At 51.0% G+C, this 24,170-nt stretch overlaps 3 protein-coding genes across 8 annotated transcripts; all 3 read left to right on the forward strand.

Moving 5' to 3' along the window:
• Positions 1-10,793: 10,793 nt before the first annotated feature.
• Positions 10,794-11,039, forward strand: LOC114629034 (small integral membrane protein 40-like). The gene has a single exon (XM_028777015.1). It carries the CDS (start codon positions 10,794-10,796, stop codon positions 11,037-11,039), a length of 246 nt encoding a protein of 81 aa, XP_028632848.1.
• Positions 11,040-14,093: 3,054 nt separating this feature from the next.
• Daxx (death domain associated protein) lies at positions 14,094-20,391 on the forward strand. 6 transcript variants are annotated; one of them, XM_028777094.1, is made up of 9 exons: positions 14,481-14,538; positions 15,461-15,538; positions 15,633-15,874; positions 16,351-17,182; positions 17,281-17,492; positions 17,702-17,924; positions 18,104-18,575; positions 18,670-18,889; positions 20,141-20,391. In XM_028777094.1, exons 3-9 carry the CDS (start codon positions 15,650-15,652, stop codon positions 20,198-20,200), a joined length of 2,244 nt encoding a protein of 747 aa, XP_028632927.1. In that variant the 5' UTR covers positions 14,481-14,538; positions 15,461-15,538; positions 15,633-15,649; the 3' UTR covers positions 20,201-20,391. The 6 variants fall into 6 exon arrangements, with proteins under 6 accessions (XP_028632930.1, XP_028632928.1, XP_028632927.1 ...); XM_028777092.1 differs by lacking the exon at positions 14,481-14,538 and adding an exon at positions 14,579-14,647; XM_028777091.1 differs by lacking the exon at positions 14,481-14,538 and adding an exon at positions 14,769-14,886.
• Positions 20,392-20,972: 581 nt separating this feature from the next.
• Zbtb22 (zinc finger and BTB domain containing 22) lies at positions 20,973-24,135 on the forward strand. The gene is made up of 2 exons (XM_028777046.1): positions 20,973-21,061; positions 21,639-24,135. Exon 2 carries the CDS (start codon positions 21,705-21,707, stop codon positions 23,607-23,609), a length of 1,905 nt encoding a protein of 634 aa, XP_028632879.1. The 5' UTR covers positions 20,973-21,061; positions 21,639-21,704; the 3' UTR covers positions 23,610-24,135.
• Positions 24,136-24,170: the final 35 nt, after the last annotated feature.

Raw genomic sequence — 24,170 nt, forward strand, 5'->3', positions numbered from 1 at the left:
TTTAGAGTCAGAATAGACGGGACTACTGGGACAATTAGTGGTGATTAAGAAGAGACCAGCATCAGTAAGGTGAAATCTGGGAAGAGTTTTCTGAGAGCCCAGAGAAGCTGTGTTCCAGAGATAGCCAAGGTTGTATCTCCTGCAGCAGCTGTATTTGGTAATGTGTAAGAGTCACCCAGGTGGTACTGGTTTTGAAGGCATGAAGGGTCATGAAGAACAGCTGAGGCTTGGCACTGTGAGAGGCCATGGAAGGCCATTGGTGAAGGTGCAGCTTCAGTTGCAGCTGAGGGGAGGTATTGCTTGAATTACAAGAATGTAAAGCTTGCCCAGGACTGAAGGGGTCATGCAAAGGGTTTGGGGCTTAGCATCATGAAGAGAGCCTATGAGAGGCTATTGGTTGCAGTGGAAGATCCCAGTGTATTGGAGATGCCAGTACCATGGGCTGATCACTAACAACAGCAGCCAATGGAGTGACTCAACCTAAGCTTAGAGTGCTACAGAGGGCAGAGCTGGAGAAGTGACACCAGCCCTTTGGAGGAGTCCATTAAGGTCATGTGTGGATCCCAGACAGTGGAACAAGAAGCTGTAATGTTGAAGTTGCCTTGGAGGACCCAAGATGTTTGAAATGCCACAACCGTGAGATATTTGCTGAGGAAAGCTGCTAACCGAGTGGAACCAGGCGAGGAGAAAGAAGTTTGTTGCAGTCAACAAAGATGAGAAAGGAATTGAAGATCTGAAGATGCTTTAACATCAGCCTTGGAGATGCAGAGTTTGGAGTTTGCTCCCCTGTCTTGTTTGGGGGATTACAGCTAAGTGATTGGATGACTCCCAGAAGAGAATTGAGCTTTGGGCTTTTAACATTGTTGAGACTGAGATAGACTATGGGGACTTTTGAAGTTGTTTGGTTGTTTTTTGGTTTTTCAAGACAGGGTTTCTCTGTGTAACCCTGGCTGTCCTGGAACTCACTTTGTAGACCAGGCTAGCCTCGAACTCAGAAATCCGCCTGCCTCTGCCTCCCAAGAGCTGGGATTAAAGGCGTGCGCCACCACCACCCGTCGACTTTTGAAGTTGGACTAAATGTATTTTGCATTATGGTATGTTTAGGTATGGCCCCCGTAGACTCATATGTTTGAAGAAACCTATGGGGACCAGGGAGTGGAATGTGATGGTTTGTATATGCATGGGCCAGGAAGTAGCACTATTTGGAGGTGTAGCCTTGTTGGAGTTAGTGTGTCACTGTGGGTGTGGGCTTTAAGACCCTATACTCCTAGCAGCTTTTAGATGAAGATGTAGAACTCTCAGCTCCTCCTATACCATGCCTGCCTGGATGCTGTCATGTTCCAGCCTTGACGGTAATGGACTGGACCTCTGAACCTGTAAGCCAGCCACAATTAAATGTTGTCCTTATAGGAGTTGCTTTGGTGATGGTGTCTGTTCACAGCAGTAAAACTCTAAGACACCAACATATAGAGCAAGCTAAAGCTCGTTCTTGTAAATGAATTACGTTTGTATATAACATGGCAACAAACACAGTTCTGAGCACATTAAAGTTTTGACACAGTGTTTCTTTGTGTAGACTTCCCTGTCCTAGAACTTGCTCTATAGACCAGGCTGGCCTGGAACTCACAGAGATCCTCCTGCCTCTGCCTCTGCCTCTGCCTTCCAAGTGTTGGTATTAAAGGGGTACATCTCCACACAAAGGTCACGTGTGGATCCCAGACATTGGGACAAGAAGCTGTAACGTTGAAGTTGCCTTGGAGACTCCAGGATGCTTGAGATGCCATGTTTGAGGCTGACATCAAAGAATTTAATCACTCATAAAACATCTGATCACGAGCTTGTACGTCTTAATTATACTTACCTGTTAACAAGTTAATAGCTCTTATGAAATTAGGATTTTAAAGTTTTATTCCTGTTGAGTCTTTAAATTTTGAATTGAAGACTTCACTAACTTTTGATGGTACTAAACTGTAGCATCGAAATAGAAACTTTAAACCATAAATGCAGAGAAACTGGAAACCCTACTTTCCCCCAGCCTTTCATAGGACACCATCACAAAATATCAGTTTCTTTTTCTTCTTCTTTTTTTTTTTTTTTTTTTTGGTTTTTCAAGACAGGGTTTCTCTGTATAGTCTTGGCTGTCCTGGAACTCACTCTGTAGACCAGGCTGGCCTCGAACTCAGAAATCCACCTGCCTCTGCCTCCCAAGTGCTAGGATTAAAGGTGTGTGTCACCACCGCCCGGCCTTTTTTTTTTCCTAATCTTTTTTGTTTTTAAATATCAGTTTCTGATATAATTCAGTTTATTCCAATAGGTAAAGCTTAACAGAGTTAGCCAAGACAAAGTTGTACGTAGGATATACAGCTTCAAGCCAGTTTTTGCTGTTCTGAGCGGACCTTAGGAACGCATAAACTTTATTCATCAAACATATTCCTTATCTAAAATTGTTTTAGAAGCCTGGTGGACACAGATAGCTGAGACATAGGTTAGACCGACATGTCCAAGTCAGCTTCTGTTAACCTGAGGTGACCTTTGTAATTCTGGGAACTCCTAACCCTTAACCATCAAACGTATGGTGCTGTATTTAGAATTTTGTATGTCTGTATTTTTTTTTTTTCAAGTAGGAGTGCTCTGTCTGCATGTACACTTGAAGGCCAGTAGAGGGCATCAGATCCTTTTATAGATGGTCATGAGCCACCATGTGGTTGCTGGGAATTGAACTCAGGACCTCTGGAAGAGCAGTCAGTGCTCTTAACCGCTGCCCCATCTCTGTCCTATTCTTCATAAATCTTGTTGATGCTTTTGTCTTCATTGTACTTTTTTTTTTTTTACTCTCAGGAAAAAAGAATCATCATACAAAAACCCATCATAATCCAAAATATTTCAAAGACTTGCTGTTGACTATTTGGACTAGAAAGGAGGGGGCTCAGTAGGACCAAAAGGTTTGGTTGATTTTCCTTTTTTTGTTGTTGTTTTGTTTTTTTGTTTTGTTTTTCGAGACAGGGTTTCTCTGTGTAGCCCTGGTTGTCCTGGAACTCACTCTGTAGACCAGGCTGGCCTCGAACTCAGAAATCCATCTGCCTCTGCCTCCCAAGTGCTGAGATTGCGCCACCGCTGCCCAGCTCTTTCTTTCTTTCTTTCTTTCTTTCTTCCTTTCTTCCTTTCTTCCTTTCTTCCTTTCTTCCTTTCTTCCTTCCTTCCTTTCTTTCTTTCTTTCTTTCTTTTCTTTCTGATTGGTATTCCTTAATTAGTTTACACTAGAGCAGTGAGCCTGATAGTTGCTATTTAAGCTAAGATGAGCCCTTGCGGCATGCACTCTTTCAACCACAAACACCGTTGGGGGCCATCTTTTTGTGCTTTGTGTAAAGGTTGTCTTTGGGATTGTTATTCTTAAAGCTGCAGCTTATCTTGTGCACACGCCCTCTAACCCCCTCTGACTGGTTTCATGAAGAGCTGATGGAGGTTTAGAAGCCCTGTGGCAGAATGTAGATTAATATAAATAGGCTAATTTAAGTCGTAACAACTAATTGGGAGCAATCTAAGGGGAGGCCAGGCTTTCATAACTGATGAGAAGTCCCGGGGTCCTTACTTAGGAAGCTGGCCGGATGAGACAGCCCGGCGATAAAGAACAACAAACTCTATTTTCCTAAACAAGGGTGGAATCCATGTTGCATACAATGTTGCATACAAGCGTGCTGTAGACTTTTAACCATCAGCCTTTCTGTTACAAGCTTTAAGCTATTTTTGTGGTTGGTGTTCTAGATTTTAACCACACCCACTGAACTTACCCCGGGAAATAGAAAGTTTACACAATAGTCTTACAAATCTTGAGATAAAGTTTACACTTTAGCGAAAGTTTTGGAGATCTTAGAGAAGGCGTGATTTAGAGAGATAATGAAAGCCAAGAAGTATGAGAAACAGCTGTAATCTGTTGGGAATACTTTTAGCTGTCTTTTCCCTGCCCTCTCTGTTTTGCTTTCCTTCTCCCAGCCCCAAAGTCAGGTGGCCTGCCTCACCCAGGACAGAGATTTTGGAGGAAATTTTGAAACAAGCATGCTTGGTTCTAGATAAAGCGGGGGCATAACCCAACTCCAGAGCCAGCCTTTTTATAGAGTAGAACAGCATAAAACAATTTTTAAAAGATTGTCCACATGGAAAAGCTGTCTGACTCTTTGTAAGACTGAATTCAGTGATCCGAGGGCAGAACTAGTGCGAGCAAAAAGCAGGGAAGGCCCGGGACGGAAGAATGTAAGGAGTGGAGAGAATTTAGAGAGAAGAGATTCTGGGCGCTAGAAGTTGTCACAATGTACTAAAATTTGGAAACTGAGTGTTCAGGAGCCAGCAGTAAAACAGCGAGGCTTTAGTCTCTGAGTCTGAGGAGGGAAAGAGATTAAGAAGAGCCCAAGGAGCTTGGGCTGCAGCAGGCAAGTGACAGGGATGGAGCAAGATGAGGGACCAGTGGAGAGAGAGCCAGGGGCAGAGGAGATGGGAGAGACTTTAGGAAAGGGGCCAGCAAGGACGGGACAGAGAAGGGTAAGCATCCTGACAACAAGAATTTCAATCCAGTGCGTTCCCGAGTGGACTGAGAGACTTGTCAGAGAGAAAATGTCCCAACTGGCAAAGGTGTCCCTTTCCATGTGACAGGTTCCCAGGAAGGCTAGAGAAACCACCTGATGGAGCAGCCTGTGCCTTTTGACTGTCGTACCTGTAGTAGGTTCAGTGAGCCAGCAGAGGTAGAGCAGACAGCTCCGACAGCTCCAACAGCTCCAACAGCTCCAACAGCTCCAACGTGATCCCTGAGCACCTTGAGAGAGCAAGTGAGGACAGAAGCAGCTGAAGAGGCCGCCTCAAAACTTCGGATTCAAATATGGCTCGTGGCAGAGGCCAACAGAAACAAATGGTTGATACCACCAGAGAGTCAAAGCAGCAGCTTGGTTCAGTCAGGAGAGGCCAGGCCCTTGGGAAAGGGTCCTGTTTAACCTTCCCCAGGTGTTGGGCACCAGATATATAAACTGATATAACAACCCATAGTATGGGAAGGAGTTATTGTGTATAGGGGAGGGAAAAATCCAGAGGCATCTGGAAGAGTCCAGAGCAGAGAGTGAAAGAGAAAGAAGACTGATTAAACACTGCTGGGACAATCTGTGAAAGACAGGAGAATAGCAGGGGGCAGAGAGTAGAGAAAAGAAGCCAGCCGGACAGTGGTGGTGCACTCCCTTAATCCCAGTGCTAGGAAGGTGGAGGCAGGTAAGCAGAGCTCTGAGTTTGGGGCTAGCCTGGTCTACAGAGTGAGTTCCAGGACAACCAGGGCTACACAGAGAAACCCTGTACAGAAAAATGATGAGGAGTGGGGGGAGACCGACTCTCAGGAGCACAGTGCGAATAACCAGTTTGTAGGGAGGTGCGGCTGGCGGAGCCTAGGAGCTGGAGGGAGCTTAGGCAGGAGCCAAGGTGAGAAGAGATAGGAGTCTAGCTAGCATGGACTCTGAACTAACTATGTGACTGACTGTGACACTGACAGAGCCCATGAAACAAGCCCCAGGCCTTAGGAGGTCCCCAGACCTTAACACAACTGGCCACACAATGCAAGTGCCACCCAGGCTGTAAAGCTCAGCACATGGGACAACGTCCCCTGCCAAAATGAAAAACCAAGACCTAGTCCATCCAAGTTCGTAGTTCTGGTCCAAGTCCGTGGTTCTGGGAATCTTCTCTACCTGTATGAACCTTATGGTTTCTGTAGTTCCACCTCTGGCTAACTGTTCTTGTTAACTAAAAGTATGTCAACCCAGAACATCATTGTGTGTGTGTATGTGTGCACTTAAAAGCTCGCTCACCCTGAGAACAGCTCAGTGCTACTGGGATCCCAAACACAGTGTAGTCTCTGGTTGGTGCATAAAGATTTCTTATTGGCTTAAACCCATATCCAGTAGTCTTCTCTGACGAACATCAAGGCTGGAGACCGCCTTGCATTTTGATATGTCGAATTGGTGCCACGGGTAGTCATATGTCCCTTCTGCCCTAAGGATGGGAAGTGACTCCTTTCAGAAGATGGAGGCCAGATTCACAAGTTCCTGAGGAATGCTGACTGCAGGCTTAGTCTGTGAGAAATCCTCCTATAGTCCAGACTCGGAGCTCTTCATTTCTGGATATTTGGACTATCCTTTGGAGTTTGGGGAGCTGGGAGTTTCCTTTGAACCTGACAGCCTGGTGACAAGAACTTCAGTGGGCACCAGCCCCAATCAGACAGAGAGACTTGTCAGAGAGAAATATTCTGAATCACAACACAGAGGCATCCCTTTCCATGTGATGGGTGCCCTTTAGGGCAAGAGAAACTTCCTGACTCACTGACATGAATTCTCCCTCTCCCTCTCCCTCTCCCTCTCCCTCTCCCCCTCCCCCTCCCCCTCCCCCTCCCAGTAGTAGTAGTAATAGTTGTAGGTGGCTCCAGGAACTGACAGGGACAGAGCACTGAGGTGGCAGTTACCAGAGTAGACAGGGACAGATGTGTGGTTAGAGGAGGCAGAGGACAAGAGGCTGGAGAAGCAGACCCTAAAATTTAGAGCTGAATATGGTGGGTGGCAGAAGCCAGCAGGAACAAATGACCCATTGCCTTAGGAGAGTCAGATCAGCAGCTCTGTTCAGTTAGGAGAGGACAAGCCCCTGGGTCCATTTGTTGTCTCCTGGGTGTTCTGCACCAGATGTTACTTGAGGGGACTGAGTTGTAAAAGAAAGGCTGAGTGACTGCTCTAACTTGTGTGAATATGGACAGATGGAGCCTGGAGGCCAGCATGGGCTTTGACATGCAAATCATAAATACTCGTTGATGGAGAGCCATTTGTCCCTTCTGCCAGAGGTAAGAGAAATGTCTTCTTTTGGCAGAGGGGAGCAGGTTTCACTAGTTCCCCAGGAATGCAGGCGGTTGCCAGAAACCTTTCTATAGGCCAGGTTGACTGGGCCTGCCCTTTTCTGGAAGGGCATACTAGGTAGACCTGACAGAGATATTATTTCAGGAGGCAAAGATGGGTGGATCTCTGTAAGTTCAAGGCCAGCCTAGACTACATAGTAAGTTCCAGGACAGCCAGAACTATATATTGAGACCTTTTCTTAAAAACTGTAAAGTGAAGTAACAAGCTTTTTTTCCTCCTTTGAGACAGGGTTTCTCTGTGTAACCCTGGCTGGCCTGGAACTCAAGAGATCTGCCTGCATCTGCCTCTGGAGTCCTGGAATTAAAGGCATGTGTGAACTGGGTGGTGGTGGCGCACGCCTTTAATCCCAGCACTTGGGACGCAGAGGCATTTGGATTTCTGAGTTCGAGAGTTCGAGGCTTGCCTGGTCTACAGAGTGAGTTCCAGGACAGCCAGGACTACACAGAGAAACTCTGTCCCTGTCTCGAAAAACAAAAAACAAAAAACAAACAAACAAAAAAAGGCACATGTGACTATGTCTTTGTTTATTTGAAACGAGGTCTCTGGTCCCTCAGGCTGGCCTTGAATTTGGTATGTAGTGGAGGATAACCTGAACTCAGAGTCCCCTGCCTCCAATTCCCCAGTGTTGGGATTGCAGGCATTCACCACAGCTGGTTTTTGAAATGTGAAAGATTAAACCCAGGGCTTCTTGCGAAACCACCACAAAATTGCATGCCTAAGGGATGAAGTAGTAGACTACATCTTCTTAAAAATATTTGTTTTTAAATACTGTTTTAAAGATCTTCGTAGATCTTGACCCAAGAATTAAAGTCCAGGGCACACAGCACAGTATAACCCTAACTCTGGTGCTTGGGAAGCAGAAGCAAGGACAGCTTTGAATTAAAGGCAAGTCTAAGGGTTAGAAAGATGACTCAGTGGTTAAGAGCACTCACCGCTCTTCCAAAAGGTTCTGAGCTCAATTCCCAGCACCCACATGGCAGCCCACACCTATCTGATGTCCTCTGGTGTGCAGATATACATGCATACAACGTGCTCAAATACATAAATAAATAAACCTTTAAAAAAAAAAGGCAAGCATATACAGGAGGCCCGAGGTCCCCATGCTCACCGACAAGGTCCCCATGCTCACCGATAAGCACTAGGGGAATCTGGTGTGGTAAGCACACAGAGTTGTTCCTTCAAGGGAAGGAATGCGGTATGTTATCTGCCCAGCAGGCTGGAGTGAACATGTTCTCCAGCTAGGTGACCTTTGTGCTGTGTGACTGGAGACTTTTCTGGCACTTGATCTTGGATCCTCCCTAAGACCTTTATCATAAATTTGTTTTTCTCAGTAAATCCACAGAACCTAATTGTATGGACTTTTTTTTTTTTTTAACAAAGAGTTTCGATGTTTGTATATAGCTTTCTTTGTTCTGAAGAGAAATTTATGGATACTTTGTTGTAAATGTGGGATTGAGTTAACTATAACCAGAATAGTTTTCAGCAAACTGGGTTGTTCTTAAATACGTGTAAAATAAATCACTTTGGAAGTTTGAAGCAACATCAGCTAAAGGAGTTGTGCTGAGCAGAACTGCCTCTGCCTCCCAAGGTTTGTCTCTCTGCAGCCTGTGAGGGTCACAGAGGGACCCCAAAAGCATGAGCTATGGGGTGAGTTCCACGCCACCCTGGGATAGAAAAAAAAATTACCCCTAAAAAACAAAAATAGAGAGAGGAGAGAAAAGGAGCGAGGAGGGAGACTAAGATTCAGAAGGCAGACCTTAAGAATAGGCTAAAGTTTCAATTCTACTACAGACTTAGGTTCTCATTTCTCACCCCATGCTCTGACAAATAGGCCCTCCCCCTCCATCCTGTTTATCTCTGTGCAACATTGTTATACGCGTGACTCACGTTAACTTCTCTTTGTTTCTTCATTCTTGACCTAGAACTCTGTATGTAGACCAGGCTGGCCTTGAATTCAGAGATCTGACTGCCTCTGTCTCCTTAGTAGTGAGTTTATTAATGGCAGGCCTCACTGTAGGGAGGATTCTGGCATTTTGGTTTCTAAAACAACAACAACAACAAAACAAAAACCCAACCCAGAAATATTTTAAGAGTGTGATTTCAGGACTGGAGAGATGGCTTAGGAGTTAAGACCACTGGCTGCTCTTCCAGAGAACATGGGTTCAATTCCCAGCACCCACATGGCAGCTTGTAACTGCCTGTAACTCCAGTTCCAGGGAGTCTGATGGTCTCACACAGACAGACGTGTAGGTAAGACACCAATACACATAAAATAAAAACAGAGTTTAAAAAAAGAGAGAAAGGAATGTGTTTCCATTTTAATCCCAGTTGTGGGATATGGGGCTGTTTCAGGCTGTCTGACTCAGCTGACTATGATTTGCCTCGTGCTCTAGCAGAAGCATGATTTTGCCAGCTGCAGATAATTTCTGTGACTGTGTGACAGAATTCTGGAGACTTTTCAGAGGGTATATAGATGCTAGAGCCCTTAGGGGTGGGGTGGGGGTATTCATTTGTCATTTGGGGAGGTTGTTTTTGGTTTGTTAGTAGCTGTAGGTCAAAGAAGAAACAAAAGGAAAGAAATTAGATTCAGGGATTTTCCTAATTCCTTTCTCATCACTATCTTTGTTTCTCTCCTATCTAGTGTTAGGGGGTGAAACCAGGGAGAGAAAGAGTAAGAGAAAGAACCCACAAAGTGGCAAAGACCAGCTACCACCCTATCATGCTGGGACACCTTGCCCTTGCCCTCAATTTAACAAGTGAGTTTACAGGGTGCCTTTGGGCCCTCTGCATGTGGCCTCCTGATCCATTGAGCTCTCTCTCTCTCTTTCTCTCTCTCCTCTCTCTCTCTCTCTCTGCCTTTCTCTGTCTCTACTCCCTCAACTGCACTCCCCATGCCCTGAATAAACTCTATTCTGTACTATACTGTGTGACTGGTCCCTCAGGGGGAAGGGATGCCTCAGCATGGGCCCCAAGAAGCACCCCCTTCCCTCATACCTTACCGTACCTCCACCAAATATATTCCTTCTCTCCTTATCTTTTTATAAAACCTAGCACTCAGTGACCCTGATCCCCCTGCCCCAGCATCCTGAATGTTGGGATTTCAGACATGTGTCATTCAGCCTGGCTAGGTTTTATTTAGTCTCCCAATCTGAAGACCACCCACAGAAATCTGACAGGAGGGAACCAGCCTGGGTGGGCTAAGTATTCCTTCCCCTTCTTTACTGGGGGGTAGAAGCCACATCCCTACCCACCCTGACCTGTTGTTACAGCTGCTTGCTCCTTCTCTGTCAGGAGAGGCTGTAAACTGACCCTTGACCCTTGAGGCCAGGAATGCCTGTACGTTCCAGTTAACGGGCGAGTTTCTGGTTTCCAAGGCAGAGTTACATATGGTAAAACTGGATGTACAGCCTGACTTGTCACATCAGACGAAGACGTGATTTAATTGTCCTGGGCCGCAGAGACATCTCATCGGTTAAAGCCTGACACCCTGACCCATCCCTGGAACCCAGGTGAAGGGAGAGAGAGTTAACATGCTCATAAAGTAATAAAACTTATAAAGAAATTTAAGAGGCAGAGGCAGGCGAATTTCTGAGCTCGAGGCCAGCCTGGTCTACAGAGTGAGTTCCAGGACAGCCAGGGCTACACAGAGAAACCCTGTCTCGAAAAACCAAAAAAAAAAAAAGAAAGAAATTTAGAAATTGTCCCCAAACTCAAAGCCTTTTTCTCCTTTCTACCTGGGTTCTTGAATTAGGGTCAAGCCCAGGAGCTGCAGGATCATCAGAGCCTGTACCCTTTAATCCGGGCAGTGCTGAGCCAGGCCTTCCAATCCACACACTGAACTAGCCAGCTGTCCCGCTGTGCTTGAAAATGGCAGAGGAGGAAGAGGGTGGTGTGGAGGAGGCAGACATATTCCTAGCATTCGCCCAGGGTCCCACTCCTCCTCGGGGGCCCTTGCGGCGGGCGTTGGACAAGCTCTTCCTCACCTTCTTGGTCCTCTTCCTGACACTACTGATGCTGGAGGCTGCTTACAAACTGCTGTGGCCACTGCCATGGGCCAAGTTTCGGGACTGGCTCCTGAGGACCCCCGAGGAGGAGGCAGCTCTGGAACTGTGAACATCTTATAGACAACGTGTCTTGGCTACTGAGGTGAGAAAGATGTTAGAGAGATTGGGGAGGAAGAGATAGTTAAGGCCAACACTCTAAGATGATCTTTATCTGCGTGTCTGTTTGTGGGTAGGTACACTGGAGTTCAGGTGCCCAGAGAGTCTAGAGGGTGTCGGATCCCCAGGGGCTGGAATTACAGGAGGCTGTGAGTCACCTGAAATGGGTGCTGGGGACCAGACTCAGGTTGCAACACACACACACACACACACACACACACACACACACAGACCTCTCTACTTTTATAAACATGTGGTATATAAGTGTGATTTCAGAACCCACATATGAGAGGATACAAGGTGTAATTTTTCCTTTTGAATAGCTTATTTTGCTTAAGAATGTATTTCATTTCTTCTTGTTTTCCTGCAAGTATCACAGTTTAGGTTTTCTTCCCAGCTGTAAGACTCCACTGTATACCCGTACCACATCTTGTCTGTTTTATGGGCAGGCTGGCTGCTTCCATTCTTTTGGCTATTGTGATTGCTACAGCAACAAATATGGATACACATGTGCCTCTGTGGTGTTCTGTCTTAGGTTTCTTCAAGTACCTATCCAGGAGCGATGCAGCTGGGACATATTAGGTCTTAGGCTGTGCAGATGTCCAGAAATGAGTCTTGGCCTACCTCCAACTGGACTCTAGAAGTGTCTCTGACAGTTAAAAGGCCAGAATTCCCCCCAGGAACTTGTGAAACAGGTTCCTGACTGAAGAATTTGTTTCCCTTGTCTCTGGAAAAAGGGACATAAGGCTCCATAGTAACTTGTGTCTGGTGTGCCTCTCAGCATATCAGAGCCCATGCTTTCTAGTTCCTAGGCACCAGTATCCACTGTGATACATTTCAAAGACCCCCACATCCTCCTTCCTGAGACTCCCAGCCCTGCTCTGGGTCAGGACCTTCTTAAGCCCAACTCCACATACATAAAAGTATCCTGGATCCATAAAATTACTTTGAGCTGTTGGCAAGAACAGAATGGATCAAACAATGTGAAATGTAGGGTCATCAGACCCCACTGCAGATGGCTGTGAGCCAACATGTGGTTGCTGGGAATTGAACTCAGGACCTCTCGAAGAGCAGTCAGTGCTCTTAACCACTGAGCCATCTCTCCAGCCCCTTCATTTCTCTCTTGAATCCCTGTCTCACTCCCAGGGAAGCTTTTATTTTTGTTTTTCAAGACTGGATTTCTCTGTATAGCCCTGACTGTCCTGGAACTCACTCTGTAGACCAGGCTGGCCTCTAACTCAAGAGATCTGCCTGCCTCTGCGTCCTGAGTCCTGGGATTAAAGGCCGGCACCGCCACCACCTCCAGGTGGCATCCAGGGGAGCCTTTATTCCTTAAAGCTGATTCTACTTCCCTGTCTTTTTTGTTTTGTGAGTCAGTTTAATTAGGGTTATTTGCATGAGTATACCTAGGGGTCACTTACTGGAGCTCCCTGGATTTACCAGGGCAGAAAAAGACTCCCTCAACAATTAACTGATATTAGCTCTTCAGAGATGAGTGGACATCCTCCTGAGCCCCCTACCTCATTTCTGATGGAATCTTGACAGCTCTTACCTGGCGAAGGTAACCTGGGCTTCTGTGAGTTGGTCAGTGCCATAAGCCAGCCTTGTCCAGGTGACAGCATTTCACAGACCTCTTCTTCATCGTTCACATCCTAACTTCTTCCGCCCCACCCCAGTCTTCCATGTTCCCTCAGCTTGCTGTCGGTTTTTACAACGATTAATTTTAAAAATACACTTATTTTGCTTTATGTGTATGGATGATTTGTCTGCATGCATGTATGTTCACCACTAGCAAGCCTATTGGATTTCCTGGAGCTAGGGTTACAGATGGTTGTGAGTCACACTAGGCAGGCGCTGGAAACTGAGCCTGCAGGAGCAACAGGTGCTCTTAAAGGCCTCCGCAGGCACCTGCACTCATGACGTGCGTGTAGACTTACACTGGCACACACATAAGACAGAATATAAATAATCGTGAAGAGATGGGGAACCTTCATTTCAGGCCTTCACTCAGGGAAACCCCTTTGCTTTTTCAGTATAGAATAGAGTTTATTCAAGGCATGGGGAGGAGACTTGAGAGGGTAGTAGAGAGAGAGAGAGAGAGAGAGTAGAGGAGTAGAGGCCAGCCATGACCATGTGGAGAGATAAGGGGGCGGGGAAGGGGCGAGAGGAGCAAGAAGGCAAGAGCAAGCAATGGGGGAAACCTATTTTGAGAAACCCAAGGATATGAAAACTAAATCCTTCATTATCTCTAGAGTCCGGTTAGCCACTGGAGAGCTCCCCCCACCCCCCCGCCCCAATTGAAATGCTGTAAGCCCAGAAGACGAAGCGAGGAGGGTGGGTTTAAATTTGAAGTTCGGGTCCTCTTAGAGCAGCTGGCGTTCATTCTTGGTTCTGCAAATTGGCAAGATGTCCACCACCGAGGAAGGCTGCGGTGATGCGGTCTCCCCGCGAAGGGTGTAGACTTATCAGGCTTTCTCATCAGCACACCTGCAGACCTCGCCTCCCCACCCTGGGCCCGGCGGGCATCACAGTGGTTTTCCCCCCTCTTCCTTTTCTCCGCAGCTCTCCAGGAGGAGGAGACACCCCGCGGCATTTTACGAGCCTCATTTCGTTTCCCAGCGCTCCCAGCGGCAGCTTGCACGGCTTCTCCCCAAGCCCGCGCCAGGTTATCCCGCGCTCCGCCTCGTGCCCTGCAAACCCCCGACGTGAAGCACTGCCTTCTGAACTGTCAGGACGACCCTCGGAGAAACAGGAGGGTCCCCGGTTCCCACCAGGGTCCTGGGTCATTACGTCAGTGGTGCAGATTGAGCTGCCGGTCGCCGACTGCAATAATAACAATATCTCACTCGAGCAGCATGGTGTGCTCATTCGTTTGCGTGTGTGTGTGTGCGCGTGCGTGTGTGCACCTGACCCAGGAGGCCGGGGCTGGACAGTCTCGATGTGCGCGCCACCTCCGGGCGGTGGAACACGGGGCTCGAGGGAGAGCAACGGAGAGGGAGCTCCAGGCTTACACCAACCCAGGGCAGGAAAAGAAGATATTTTACTTCTTTCCCTGGAGTCCTGCACAGCCATAGAGACACTAGCTCCTTAGGTACCTGCTTGGGGTTCCTTCCTCCTCCTAGGATGGAGGGATGGGTCTTTTCCGCATCCCACCGGTAGCGTGGGGTGGTGGAGGCAGGTCTGAGACAGGAAGTTTCTGATTGGCCGAGTGGCTCCGGGCAAGCTCCTGGTGCAGAGAGCTCCACGCCTGGCCTAAGAGGCCGGGTGCCGTACGGCAACATGGCGCGCTCCATCTACCTGGTCCTAGGCCACGCCCCCTCGAGCGTCCGCGTATCCGGAGCGGCGGCCTAGGTGGGCGGGGCCATGCGTCACTTCCGGTCCCAAGAGTCCTGGGTTCCGTACGGCAACATGGCCGCCCTCGGCCGCTGCAGGCGGAGACTCTGCGGCTTCCGGTCCGTTGTAGGGCCTGAGGTGGGGGTGGGGGGAAAAAGGAAGGCGGAGGGAACTTTGTGAGGATTTGCGGTCCGCGCCGAGGGGGAGCCTCGTGAGACCGTTTCTGAGGTGGGGGCCGGGTCGTGCGCGGAGCGGGAGGTGGCGGCGTAGGGGGTGGCGGCGGCCGAGGCATCGGCAGGGCCCGGGCTGACGAGTCTGAGGGGCGAGCTTGTATGGTACCTTGCTAGCCCTGGAGGGGAGTGTGGCGGCCTAGGGCTGAAACGCGGAGAGGGTTACTTGGCGGGAAGCTGAGGCTGGAGACTGTCCCCGCCTGGGGCTGGAAGCCCAGACATTAGGAATGCCGAGTGGTGGGTGGGCTCGTCGTCGGTTACAGGTCACAGAGAATGGGGGGGAAACCAGGGTGCGGTGAGAGAGGGAGGGGACTGGAGGTGAAAAACCTCCAGCCTGAAGTCCCGGCTTGACGTCGGTGGAGCGTGGGGACGACTGTAGGAGCGTGGGGGGACACCGGGCTCTTGAGGGGAAACCCTTGAGCCTCGGTGTCTAAGAGTTGGAGTTTAGGAAGAAGTCGGAGAGGACTGTCGTGGTTGAGGGCGAGAGGTGGGGCAAACCCGTAAGGTGGTATCGACAGGGTGTTGGTTCCTGTAGACAGAAAAACTGAGGCAGCAGCGTGCGATCTTGTACCCCATTGGATTGGGAGTAAGAAAACGCACGAGGTGGTATCGACAGGGATGTTGGTTCCTGTAGACAGAAAAACTGGAACAGCAGCGGGGCGTGGGATCTTCTACCCCGTTGGATTGGGAATAAGAAAACGTAACCAGCTAACAGGGATCGGGGAAAACGCAACCGAAAGACAGGAAATTGACTGGGGGGTGGGTGGAGTTCTGGGTGAGGATTTAAGATGATCGGGAGGTTTCCCCCCAGAACTGCTTGAGACTGATAGTTGCAGAAGACAGGCGTTGAAGACAGCTTGGAAAGGACTAAGCTGTTCTGAAACCCGAGGTACCTGATGGGCTGGGACTAAGCGGGAGGGGCTCTTCCCTAGGCTCCCTTCCCTTTCGAGAATTCTGACCGTTCCGACACTTTCCTCCCTCAGGGAGATTTGATTCCCCCATGGCCACCGATGACAGCATCATTGTTCTGGACGACGACGACGAGGATGAAGGAGCCGTGCAGCCAGGGCCCTCCAACCTACCCTCCAATCCTGTCTCACCAGGACCAGAAGCTTCTGGTCCCTCCGGTCCCTCCGGTCCCTCCGAGCCCCGTGGGGATAGAGGGAACAGTAACTCAGGTAGCCGGAAGTGCTACAAGTTGGAGAACGAGAAGCTGTTTGAGGAGGTATGATTCAGGGAAGTCTCCTTTTTGCTTTTGAGATAAGGGTCTCAGTTTGTGGCCCAGGCTGCCTGGAACTGTCTAGATGAGGCTGGACTTGAACTCATAGAGTTTGGACTTACCTCTGCCTCCTGACAGCTGGGATTAAAGATGGGAACAGTGTGAACCACTGGGCTGGAGAGATGGCTCAGTGGTTAAAAGCACTGAGTGCTCTTCCAGAGGTCCTGAGTTCAATTCCCAGCAACCACAAGGTGGCTCACAACCATCTCTAATGGGATCTGATGCACTCCTTCTGGTGTGTCTGAAGAGAGTGACAGCGTGTTCATATATAGAATAAATCTTAAAAAAAAAAAAAAAAAAGATGTGACCCACCCTGACATGATAGGGCAGACCCTAGGGAAAGGGGCGTTTGATTGGCTGATTGTTCTGGCTTCCTCATTGATTCCAGGTTTTTTTTCTGTCCCTTCCCTTGAACCCTTTAGTTCCTTGAGCTGTGTAAGATGCAGACAGCAGACCACCCTGAGGTGGTTCCGTTCCTCCACAAACTGCAGCAGCGTGCCCAGTCTGTGTTTCTGGCCTCTGCAGAGTTCTGCAACATCCTCTCCAGGGTTCTGTCTCGGTCTCGGAACCGGCCGGCCAAGCTGTACGTCTACATCAACGAGCTGTGCACCGTGCTTAAAGCTCACTCGATGAAGAAGAAGCTGAATTTAGCTCCTGCAGCCTCGGAGGCCAGCGAGTCGGCCGGTGATAACCCTCCCACGGATCCCCCTTCCAACCTTACAAACACTGAAAGCACCGCCTCTGAGGCCTCAAGGACTCGTGGTTCCCGGAGGCAGATCCAGCGCTTGGAGCAGCTGCTGGCACTGTATGTAGCGGAGATCCGGCGGCTGCAGGAAAAGGAGTTGGATCTGTCAGAGCTGGATGACCCAGACTCCTCGTATTTGCAGGAGGCCCGCTTGAAGAGGAAACTGATCCGCCTCTTCGGGCGCCTGTGTGAGTTGAAGGACTGCTCTTCCCTGACTGGACGGGTCATAGAGCAGCGAATTCCGTACCGCGGCACCCGGTACCCGGAGGTCAACAGGCGCATTGAGCGGCTCATCAACAAGCCGGGCCCTGACACCTTCCCGGACTATGGTGATGTGCTGAGAGCGGTGGAGAAGGCAGCAACCCGCCACAGTCTGGGCCTCCCCAGGCAGCAGCTTCAGCTCCTGGCTCAGGACGCCTTCCGTGACGTGGGGGTCAGGCTGCAGGAGCGGCGGCACTTGGACCTCATCTACAACTTCGGCTGCCACCTCACAGATGACTATAGGCCAGGTAGGACGCTCCTGGGACGCCTCCTTCAGGTTGAATGGAGCCATCTTAAATCCCTTGTAGGGATGGGAACTGGGTGCTCTGACCGTTTTCCCACACAGGCATTGACCCTGCCCTGTCTGATCCCACGTTGGCTCGCCGCCTTCGGGAGAATCGAACCTTGGCCATGAGCCGGCTGGATGAGGTCATCTCCAAGTATGCTATGATGCAAGACAAGACGGAGGAGGGCGAGAGACAGAAGAGACGGGCCCGGCTCCTAGGCACTGCTTCCCAGTCGTCAGACCTCCCCAAAGCCTCTTCGGAGTCTGGTGAGGTATGGAAGGGTTAGCACCTGTCAGATCTTGCCTTCACCCTGCAGTGCCACCAGGGACTCCAGGGTGACTCCTGGAGCAGCCTAGAAAGCAAGGAAAGGACACTGGGGACATGCTTGCCCAGTGTTAGTGAGGTCCCAGAGTCAAGTCCTCCTGCTACCAAAACCTCTGGGGCAAGGGATTCCATCAGAGAGACTCCTCTTTCCCCCAGGGTCCTAGTGGAATGGCATCCCAGGAGTGCCCTACTACCTCCAAAGCTGAGACTGATGACGACGGGGATGACGAGGAAAGTGATGATGATGATGAGGAGGAGGAGGAGGAGGAAGAGGAAGAGGAAGAAGAGGAGGAAGAGGAAGACGAGGTCACTGAAGATGAAGATGAGAATCTAGAACAGTTGCAAGATCAGGGGGATGATGAAGAAGAGGAAGGAGGAGGTATATGTGTAAATGGAGCACCCCTGTGGGGAGCACCCCTGTGGGGAGCACCCCTGTGGTGTTAGTTCTGCTCTGTTGGACATGAGTTCCTTGTTGAGCCTTTCCTTCCTCCTCCTCCGTCCTTTGGACAGGCCCCTCAATCCCTGTTCCTCATCCACCCCTCCCCTTTTCTTTTCCAGATAATGAAGGAGAGAAGAGCCCCACATCCCCTTCGCACATTTTCCCTAGAAGGAACTCAGAACCCACAGAAGGGCCCCGGTCCCCGGAGGAGCAGCAAAACAGAGGACTGACAGAGAAAACAGCATCACTGCCAGGAGCATTCCTGGACCCTCCCAGCACCGATGTTGAAAGCAATGGAGAAAAGCTCCAAGACCTGTTGCTCCTGGGGGAAGAGAGTCCTGTGTCCCAGCGTTTTGGGCTGGAGATTGAAGCTTTACCCGAGGATACCACCTCTTCCCCAGAGGAAAGGGACATTTCCAGTAAAAGGTCAGAAGATTCCCTCCCCACCATCTTGGAAAATGGAGCAGCTGTGGTTACCTCTACGTCCTTCAATGGGCGTGTCTCTTCTCACACTTGGCACGATGACAGTCCCCCAAACAAGAGATTTCGGAAGGAAAAGAAGCAACTGGAATCTGGACCATTAGAAAACAGGTAACATTGGGTGAGGAAGAAGGCAGGCAAGGAGGCAGGTCCTAGGTCTCCCTGTGGCCTCAGGCCCTTTCTGTCATTTCTCTTCTGTCCTTAGCTATATAAAAAAGGAGCTGGCACAGCAGGACAGTGAGCAGAGGGCAAGCTTCCTGCCCTCTCTGCCTCCCACCCTGGCCCCTGTGGCTCCTGTCGCTGACTCCTCCACAAGGGTGGACTCTCCCAGCCATGAGCTGGTGACCAGCTCCCTGTGCAGCCCCTCGCCATCCCTGGTTCTCCAGATCCCCCAGTCTCGGTCTCTCCGGCCGTGTATTTATAAGGTAGGTTGGGGCGGTGTCCTGACAGTTCGTCCTCACCCTTTCACTCTCTGTGGGTGTCGCACCTACTGCTCTTCTGTTTTCCCACCTGCCCCATGCATGGGTGCATGCGTGTGTGCGTGCGTGCATGCGTAGTGACAATTTTGGAGTTTTGGTTTCTTTATAAAAACTCAGAGCTGGGTGGTGGTGGTTCATGCCTTTGATTCTCTTGAGTTTGAGGCCAGCCTGGTTTACAAAGTGAGTTCCAGGACAGCCAGGGCTACACAGAGAAACTATGTCTAAAACCCAAAAACCAACCAACCAACCAAAAGACAGTGAAATAGGTTTTCATTTTATACCCGTGTGTGGGATGTGTGGTTGCTTCCAGCTGACTGCCGCCGCTCACTGACTGGCCTCGAGCTCAAGTGGAGGTGTGGCTTTGCCAGCCATAGGCCGTAGCTTGGGTTGTGTGATGTGATGTTTGGAATTCTGGGAACTTTTCAGGAGAGCATATAAATGGTAGACAGTCCCCTCCCCGCCGCCTCCAAGAGGCATGGTTGGTGGTAGTTGAAGGGTTGGTTGTAGTTTGTTAGTCTTGCTTGAAGAAGAAACAAAAAGAGAGACATTAGATTCCTGTCTGTCTCCTCTACCTTACTTCTTTCCTATCTAGAGACGGAGACAGATAAAGGGGAGGAAAAAGAACCCACAAAGTCTCAAAGACGGTTGTGTGTGTGCCTGTGTGTGTGTTTCGGTTTATTTTGCCCAGCATAGTGGCTTACCCGGGAGGTAGAGGCACACAGATCTCTATAACTTCAAGGCCACAGTCTGGTCTACGCAGTGAGTTCCAGGACAGTCAAGGTTACATAGCCCAGGTAAAACAAAAACTGATTTATTTGATGTAAGTAGGTGTTTTGTTGGTGTGTGTGTCTGTGTGGTACATTTGTGTCTGATGCTCATGGAGCCAGAGAGGGCGGCTGGTCCTCTAGATCTGGAGAGGGCAGTAAGTCGCCATGTGAGTTATGGACACAGCACACAGGTCTTCTGCAAAGCAGCAGTGTGCTGAGTGGCTGAGCCATCTTCCAGCTTTCCAGCCTGCTTTGTTTTGTTTTTGAGACAGGGCCTTTCTGTGTAGCCCTGACTGTCCCAGAACTCTGTATGTAGACCAGGCTGGCCCCAAACTCAGATATCAGCCTGCCTCTGCCTCCTGAGCCTTGGGACTAAAGGTGTGGGCCACCATGCCTGGCTCACCCTTCCTTCTCCTTGACTTGTCTGCAGACGAGCGTGGCCACGCAGTGTGATCCTGAGGAGATCATCGTGCTCTCAGACTCTGATTAGCAGTCCCTGCACTCCCTGCATCCAGAAGGTTTTGTATGGCTGCTGGAAGATGACGGAGCGAAAGATGGACGGAGCTCCTCGCGTTTTGGTGGTGTTTCTTTTGACAAAAAACAAAAAACAATAACAAAAAAATCAGATGTTTTAAGTTTTACACAGACACATTAATAAACAATGAATTTCTTTTTATTGTATTCTTTGTCTTTCTCCTGTGACAGCTGTCACCTGGGTCTGCCCTTTCCAGCTTGGCCCTCGCAGATCTCTTTAGGGCACCCTCGTCCTCTCCCTTGCTTGAGCTTCCCCAAGGCACTTGAAAAGATCAGTGCTTCCGAAGCCTTCCTAAGCCGCTCTACTTTCTCAGTTTGAGCGGTATGAGTGAAAAGGCCAATCAGGGGCTGACTCCAGGTTATTTGGCCAATCCAGGCCCGGAGGAAGGGGGCGGGGCGTCGGTTCTGTCATGTGCTGGGAAAAGGGCTGTTAGATCCCGCGAGCAAGCTAATGTCCAGAGCTCGGGGTGGAGCCTGAGGAGCGGAAGCCAGTACTGGTCAATGGGAAAAGGTAGGCTTGTAGGATTAAAGGGGAACGAAGGCTTCGGCCGAACCAGTTCCTGAGTCCTCGGCCGCAGAGGGGACCTGGTACCTTTAAGGCGGAATGAAGAGCCAGTCCTTTAAAGGAAAAGTGTCTGTGTCGGTCAAATTTTGCCCAGCAGCACAGGAGGGGTGCTGGCCTGCGCCTTTAAGGTCGCAGGTCCGGGAGGCGGAGTGGAGGCGGAGGGCGGAGGGAGTCGGCACAAGATGGCGGCGGGAGGGGCCGGGGCTGCGGCTCTGGTCGCCGAGTGAGGGGGGGCCCGGGGCGCGCGGCCAGGTAAGCGGGGACGCGCGGGGCTGGGGCCCCCCCTCAGGCCGGGGAACAATCCGAGGGCGCGACTGGGGAGGAGTGGGGGGCGGGGTTCGGGGGCGGGGGCAAACACGAGGCGGGGTCCGGGATCTAGGGGGCGGAGCCCCGGAGGGTCCTGAAGGGGCGGAGTCGGGGATTAACCGGGGGTTGTCAGGGGCGGAGCTTGAGAACTGTGGAGGGCACCCCCTTCATCCCGAGAAAATTGGTAGGTGTCACCCAGGAGGGGCGTTTTTTGAAAGTGAGGCTGTCGGGGCGGCTGTAGACTAGGACAGACAGCCATTCCCTGAGAGCCCCCTATTTTCTGACCCGGGAAGGAGTACTGAACTCGGAGTTGGAATACTTTCTTTGCTAGCGCTGCGGTTTGATGTCTGATTGGTGTACTTGGATGTGTTGCTTAATAATTCTGAGCCTCAGTTGCCCCTTCAGTACCATGGGGTTGACAGGTGTACCAATCTCAGTGGGTTTGTGTTTTTTGTTTTTAATGCTGTGATGGGCTATGTCTTTTTTTTATTAAAATGCTATTATTCTTTTTTTTCTCCCCTAGAGACCCCCCCGGCCGCCCTCTTCTTTCCGTTGTTCCTGTGGCTGGGGGGGTATCTCCTTCCTCGACATGGAGCCGTCTCCTCTGTCACCCAGCGGGGCCACACTCCCACTGCCCCTGTCGCTGGCTCCACCACCACTGCCTCTGCCTGCAGCCGCAGTGGTACACGTGTCCTTCCCTGAGGTGACCAGTGCTCTGCTGGAGTCCCTCAACCAGCAGCGTCTCCAGGGTCAGCTCTGCGATGTGTCCATCCGCGTGCAGGGACGGGAGTTCCGTGCTCACCGGGCCGTCTTGGCTGCCTCCTCTCCTTACTTCCACGACCAGGTCCTACTCAAAGGCATGACGTCCATCTCGCTGCCAAGCGTCATGGACCCGGGTGCTTTCGAGACTGTCCTGGCCTCGGCGTACACGGGCCGCCTGAGCATGGCTGCGGCCGACATTGTCAACTTCCTCACGGTGGGGTCGGTCCTCCAGATGTGGCACATAGTGGACAAGTGCACAGAACTCCTTCGGGAGGGTCGATCCTCAGCCACTGCGACCACTGTCACGACTGCCGCGGCCCCCTCTGCCTCTGTCCCTTGTGCCAGTGTCCCGTCAGGGAGTGGGGGGACTGTCGCCCCCGCCACGGGAGGCTCCGTACGTTCCCACACCTCCAGCCGGGCCAGTGAGAATCAGTCTCCCAGCAGTAGCAACTACTTCAGCCCCCGGGAGTCGACTGAGTTCTCCTCTTCCTCCCAGGATGCGTTTGTGGCCTCGGCAGCGGGTAGCGGGAACCGTCGAGATGGTGGCCCCGTGTTCCCAGTCCCCGTGGTTGGCAGTGCGGGTACCACCTCTGGGAAGCTGCTGCTGGAGGCGGATGAGCTCTGCGATGACGGTGGGGATGGGAGAGGGGCGGTGGCCCCCGGGACTGGGCACCGGAGGTCTAACTGCACGCCTGCCAGCGCGGTGCCGCAGAAACACTGGGTGTATGTGAAGCGAGCTAGAAATTGCCCCGCGCCAGCGTCTCTGATCCACCAAGACCCCGATCTAGAGGATGAAGAAGAGGAGGAAGATCTGGTGTTGACTTGTGAGGATGACGAGGATGAAGAACTGGGGGGTGGCTCTGGGGTCCCTGCAGGGGGAGAGCCCGAGGCTACCCTCAGTATCAGTGACGTCCGGACCTTGACGGAGCCTGCCGACAAGGGGGAGGAACAGGTCAACTTCTGCGAATCCTCCAATGACTTTGGCCCCTATGAGGGTGGGGGTGCGGGGACAGGGCTTGATGACCCCGGAGGACCCACCCCTTCCTCCTATGCCCTCACCCACCCTCCACGCCCCCTCCTTCCATTGGATGTGCCGGGCAACCAGATCTTGGTTTTCCCATCCTCCTCTTCGCAGGCACCAGGTCAGCCACCAGGGAATACAGCAGAACACGGGGCAGTGACCCTGGGGGGCACCTCTACGGTGGGGCTGGGTATGCCAAGTGGCTCTGGCGGGGCCCCCGGAGGGACAGGCAACAGCGACGGTAATAAGATCTTCCTGTGCCACTGTGGGAAAGCTTTCTCACATAAGAGTATGCGGGACCGGCACGTGAATATGCACCTCAACCTGCGACCCTTTGACTGCCCCGTGTGCAACAAAAAGTTCAAGATGAAACACCACCTGACAGAGCACATGAAGACGCACACAGGCCTCAAGCCGTACGAATGCAGTGTCTGCGCCAAGAAGTTCATGTGGCGGGACAGTTTCATGCGACACCGGGGACACTGTGAGCGCCGGCACCGGATGGGCGTGGGCGGGGCCGGACCGGGACCTGGTCCCGGGGCACCTTCTGGGCCAGCATTGCAACCCAAGAGGGAGTCTTCCGCAGTGGGCGGGGGCAGTGGCGATGAGGCAAATTCGGCCACACCCCCGTCCCACAGGCGCGTCTGGTCTCCACCCAGTGTGCACAAAGTGGAGATGGATTTCAGTGGGGGTGGAGGAGCAGCACACTGAAGGGCAGGCAATCCGGGAGCTTAGCCCAAGGGCAGCGTGGCTCCCGGGGGTTCCCCCCCAGCAGTCTTCCTTGTCTCTGTGGACTTGTATATATTCTAGAGAAGGGCACAGGTTGCACTATCGCCAGCCCGTTCTATTTATTCCTCAGCCCCTTCCCTCCTCGATACCTCCTGAACTAAGCCGTTTTTTTTTTTCTTCTCCCTTGAGCACACCAGAGCCCCACCTTCTCGGAGCTAACACGGTGGGGGGATGGAAAAGGGACCTTTTGAGCATCCTGGAGTCACAGGGCCAACAGTCAGGTTGTGCTAGTTTGTGCCTGAGGTCTGTGTTTGTGTTGTGGGATGAGGCCTTCGACCGATTGTCCTTCCTCCTCTGGAAGGATGCGCCCCTTATTTCTGTACTATCCCACTCTTGCCGTGGGGATCCCAAATCGGGTTGTCATGAAAGTGGGGTGGCAACAAGGAGTGAGCCGCGTAGCATAGGTCTTAATTTTTAACGGTGATTAAAATATTTATTGGTCACTTCACTTGGCTTCCCAACACCCCTCTGTGTTCGCCGGGA

This window comes from Grammomys surdaster, unplaced genomic scaffold (assembly GCF_004785775.1).
Source record: "Grammomys surdaster isolate TR1022 unplaced genomic scaffold, NIH_TR_1.0 277, whole genome shotgun sequence".
NCBI lineage: Eukaryota > Metazoa > Chordata > Mammalia > Rodentia > Muridae > Grammomys > Grammomys surdaster.

Bases quoted from the DNA above. Each gene is read 5' to 3' on its own strand.
- Daxx (XM_028777091.1), top strand. The intron at 15,539-15,632 runs GTACCTGATGGG...TTCCTCCCTCAG, and splicing joins AAGCTGTTCTGAAACCCGAG to GGAGATTTGATTCCCCCATG. The intron at 17,493-17,701 runs GTATGGAAGGGT...TCTTTCCCCCAG, and splicing joins CCTCTTCGGAGTCTGGTGAG to GGTCCTAGTGGAATGGCATC.
- Zbtb22 (XM_028777046.1), top strand. From the start codon at position 21,705: ATGGAGCCGTCTCCTCTGTCACCCAGCGGGGCCACACTCCCACTGCCC.
- LOC114629034 (XM_028777015.1), top strand. From the start codon at position 10,794: ATGGCAGAGGAGGAAGAGGGTGGTGTGGAGGAGGCAGACATATTCCTA.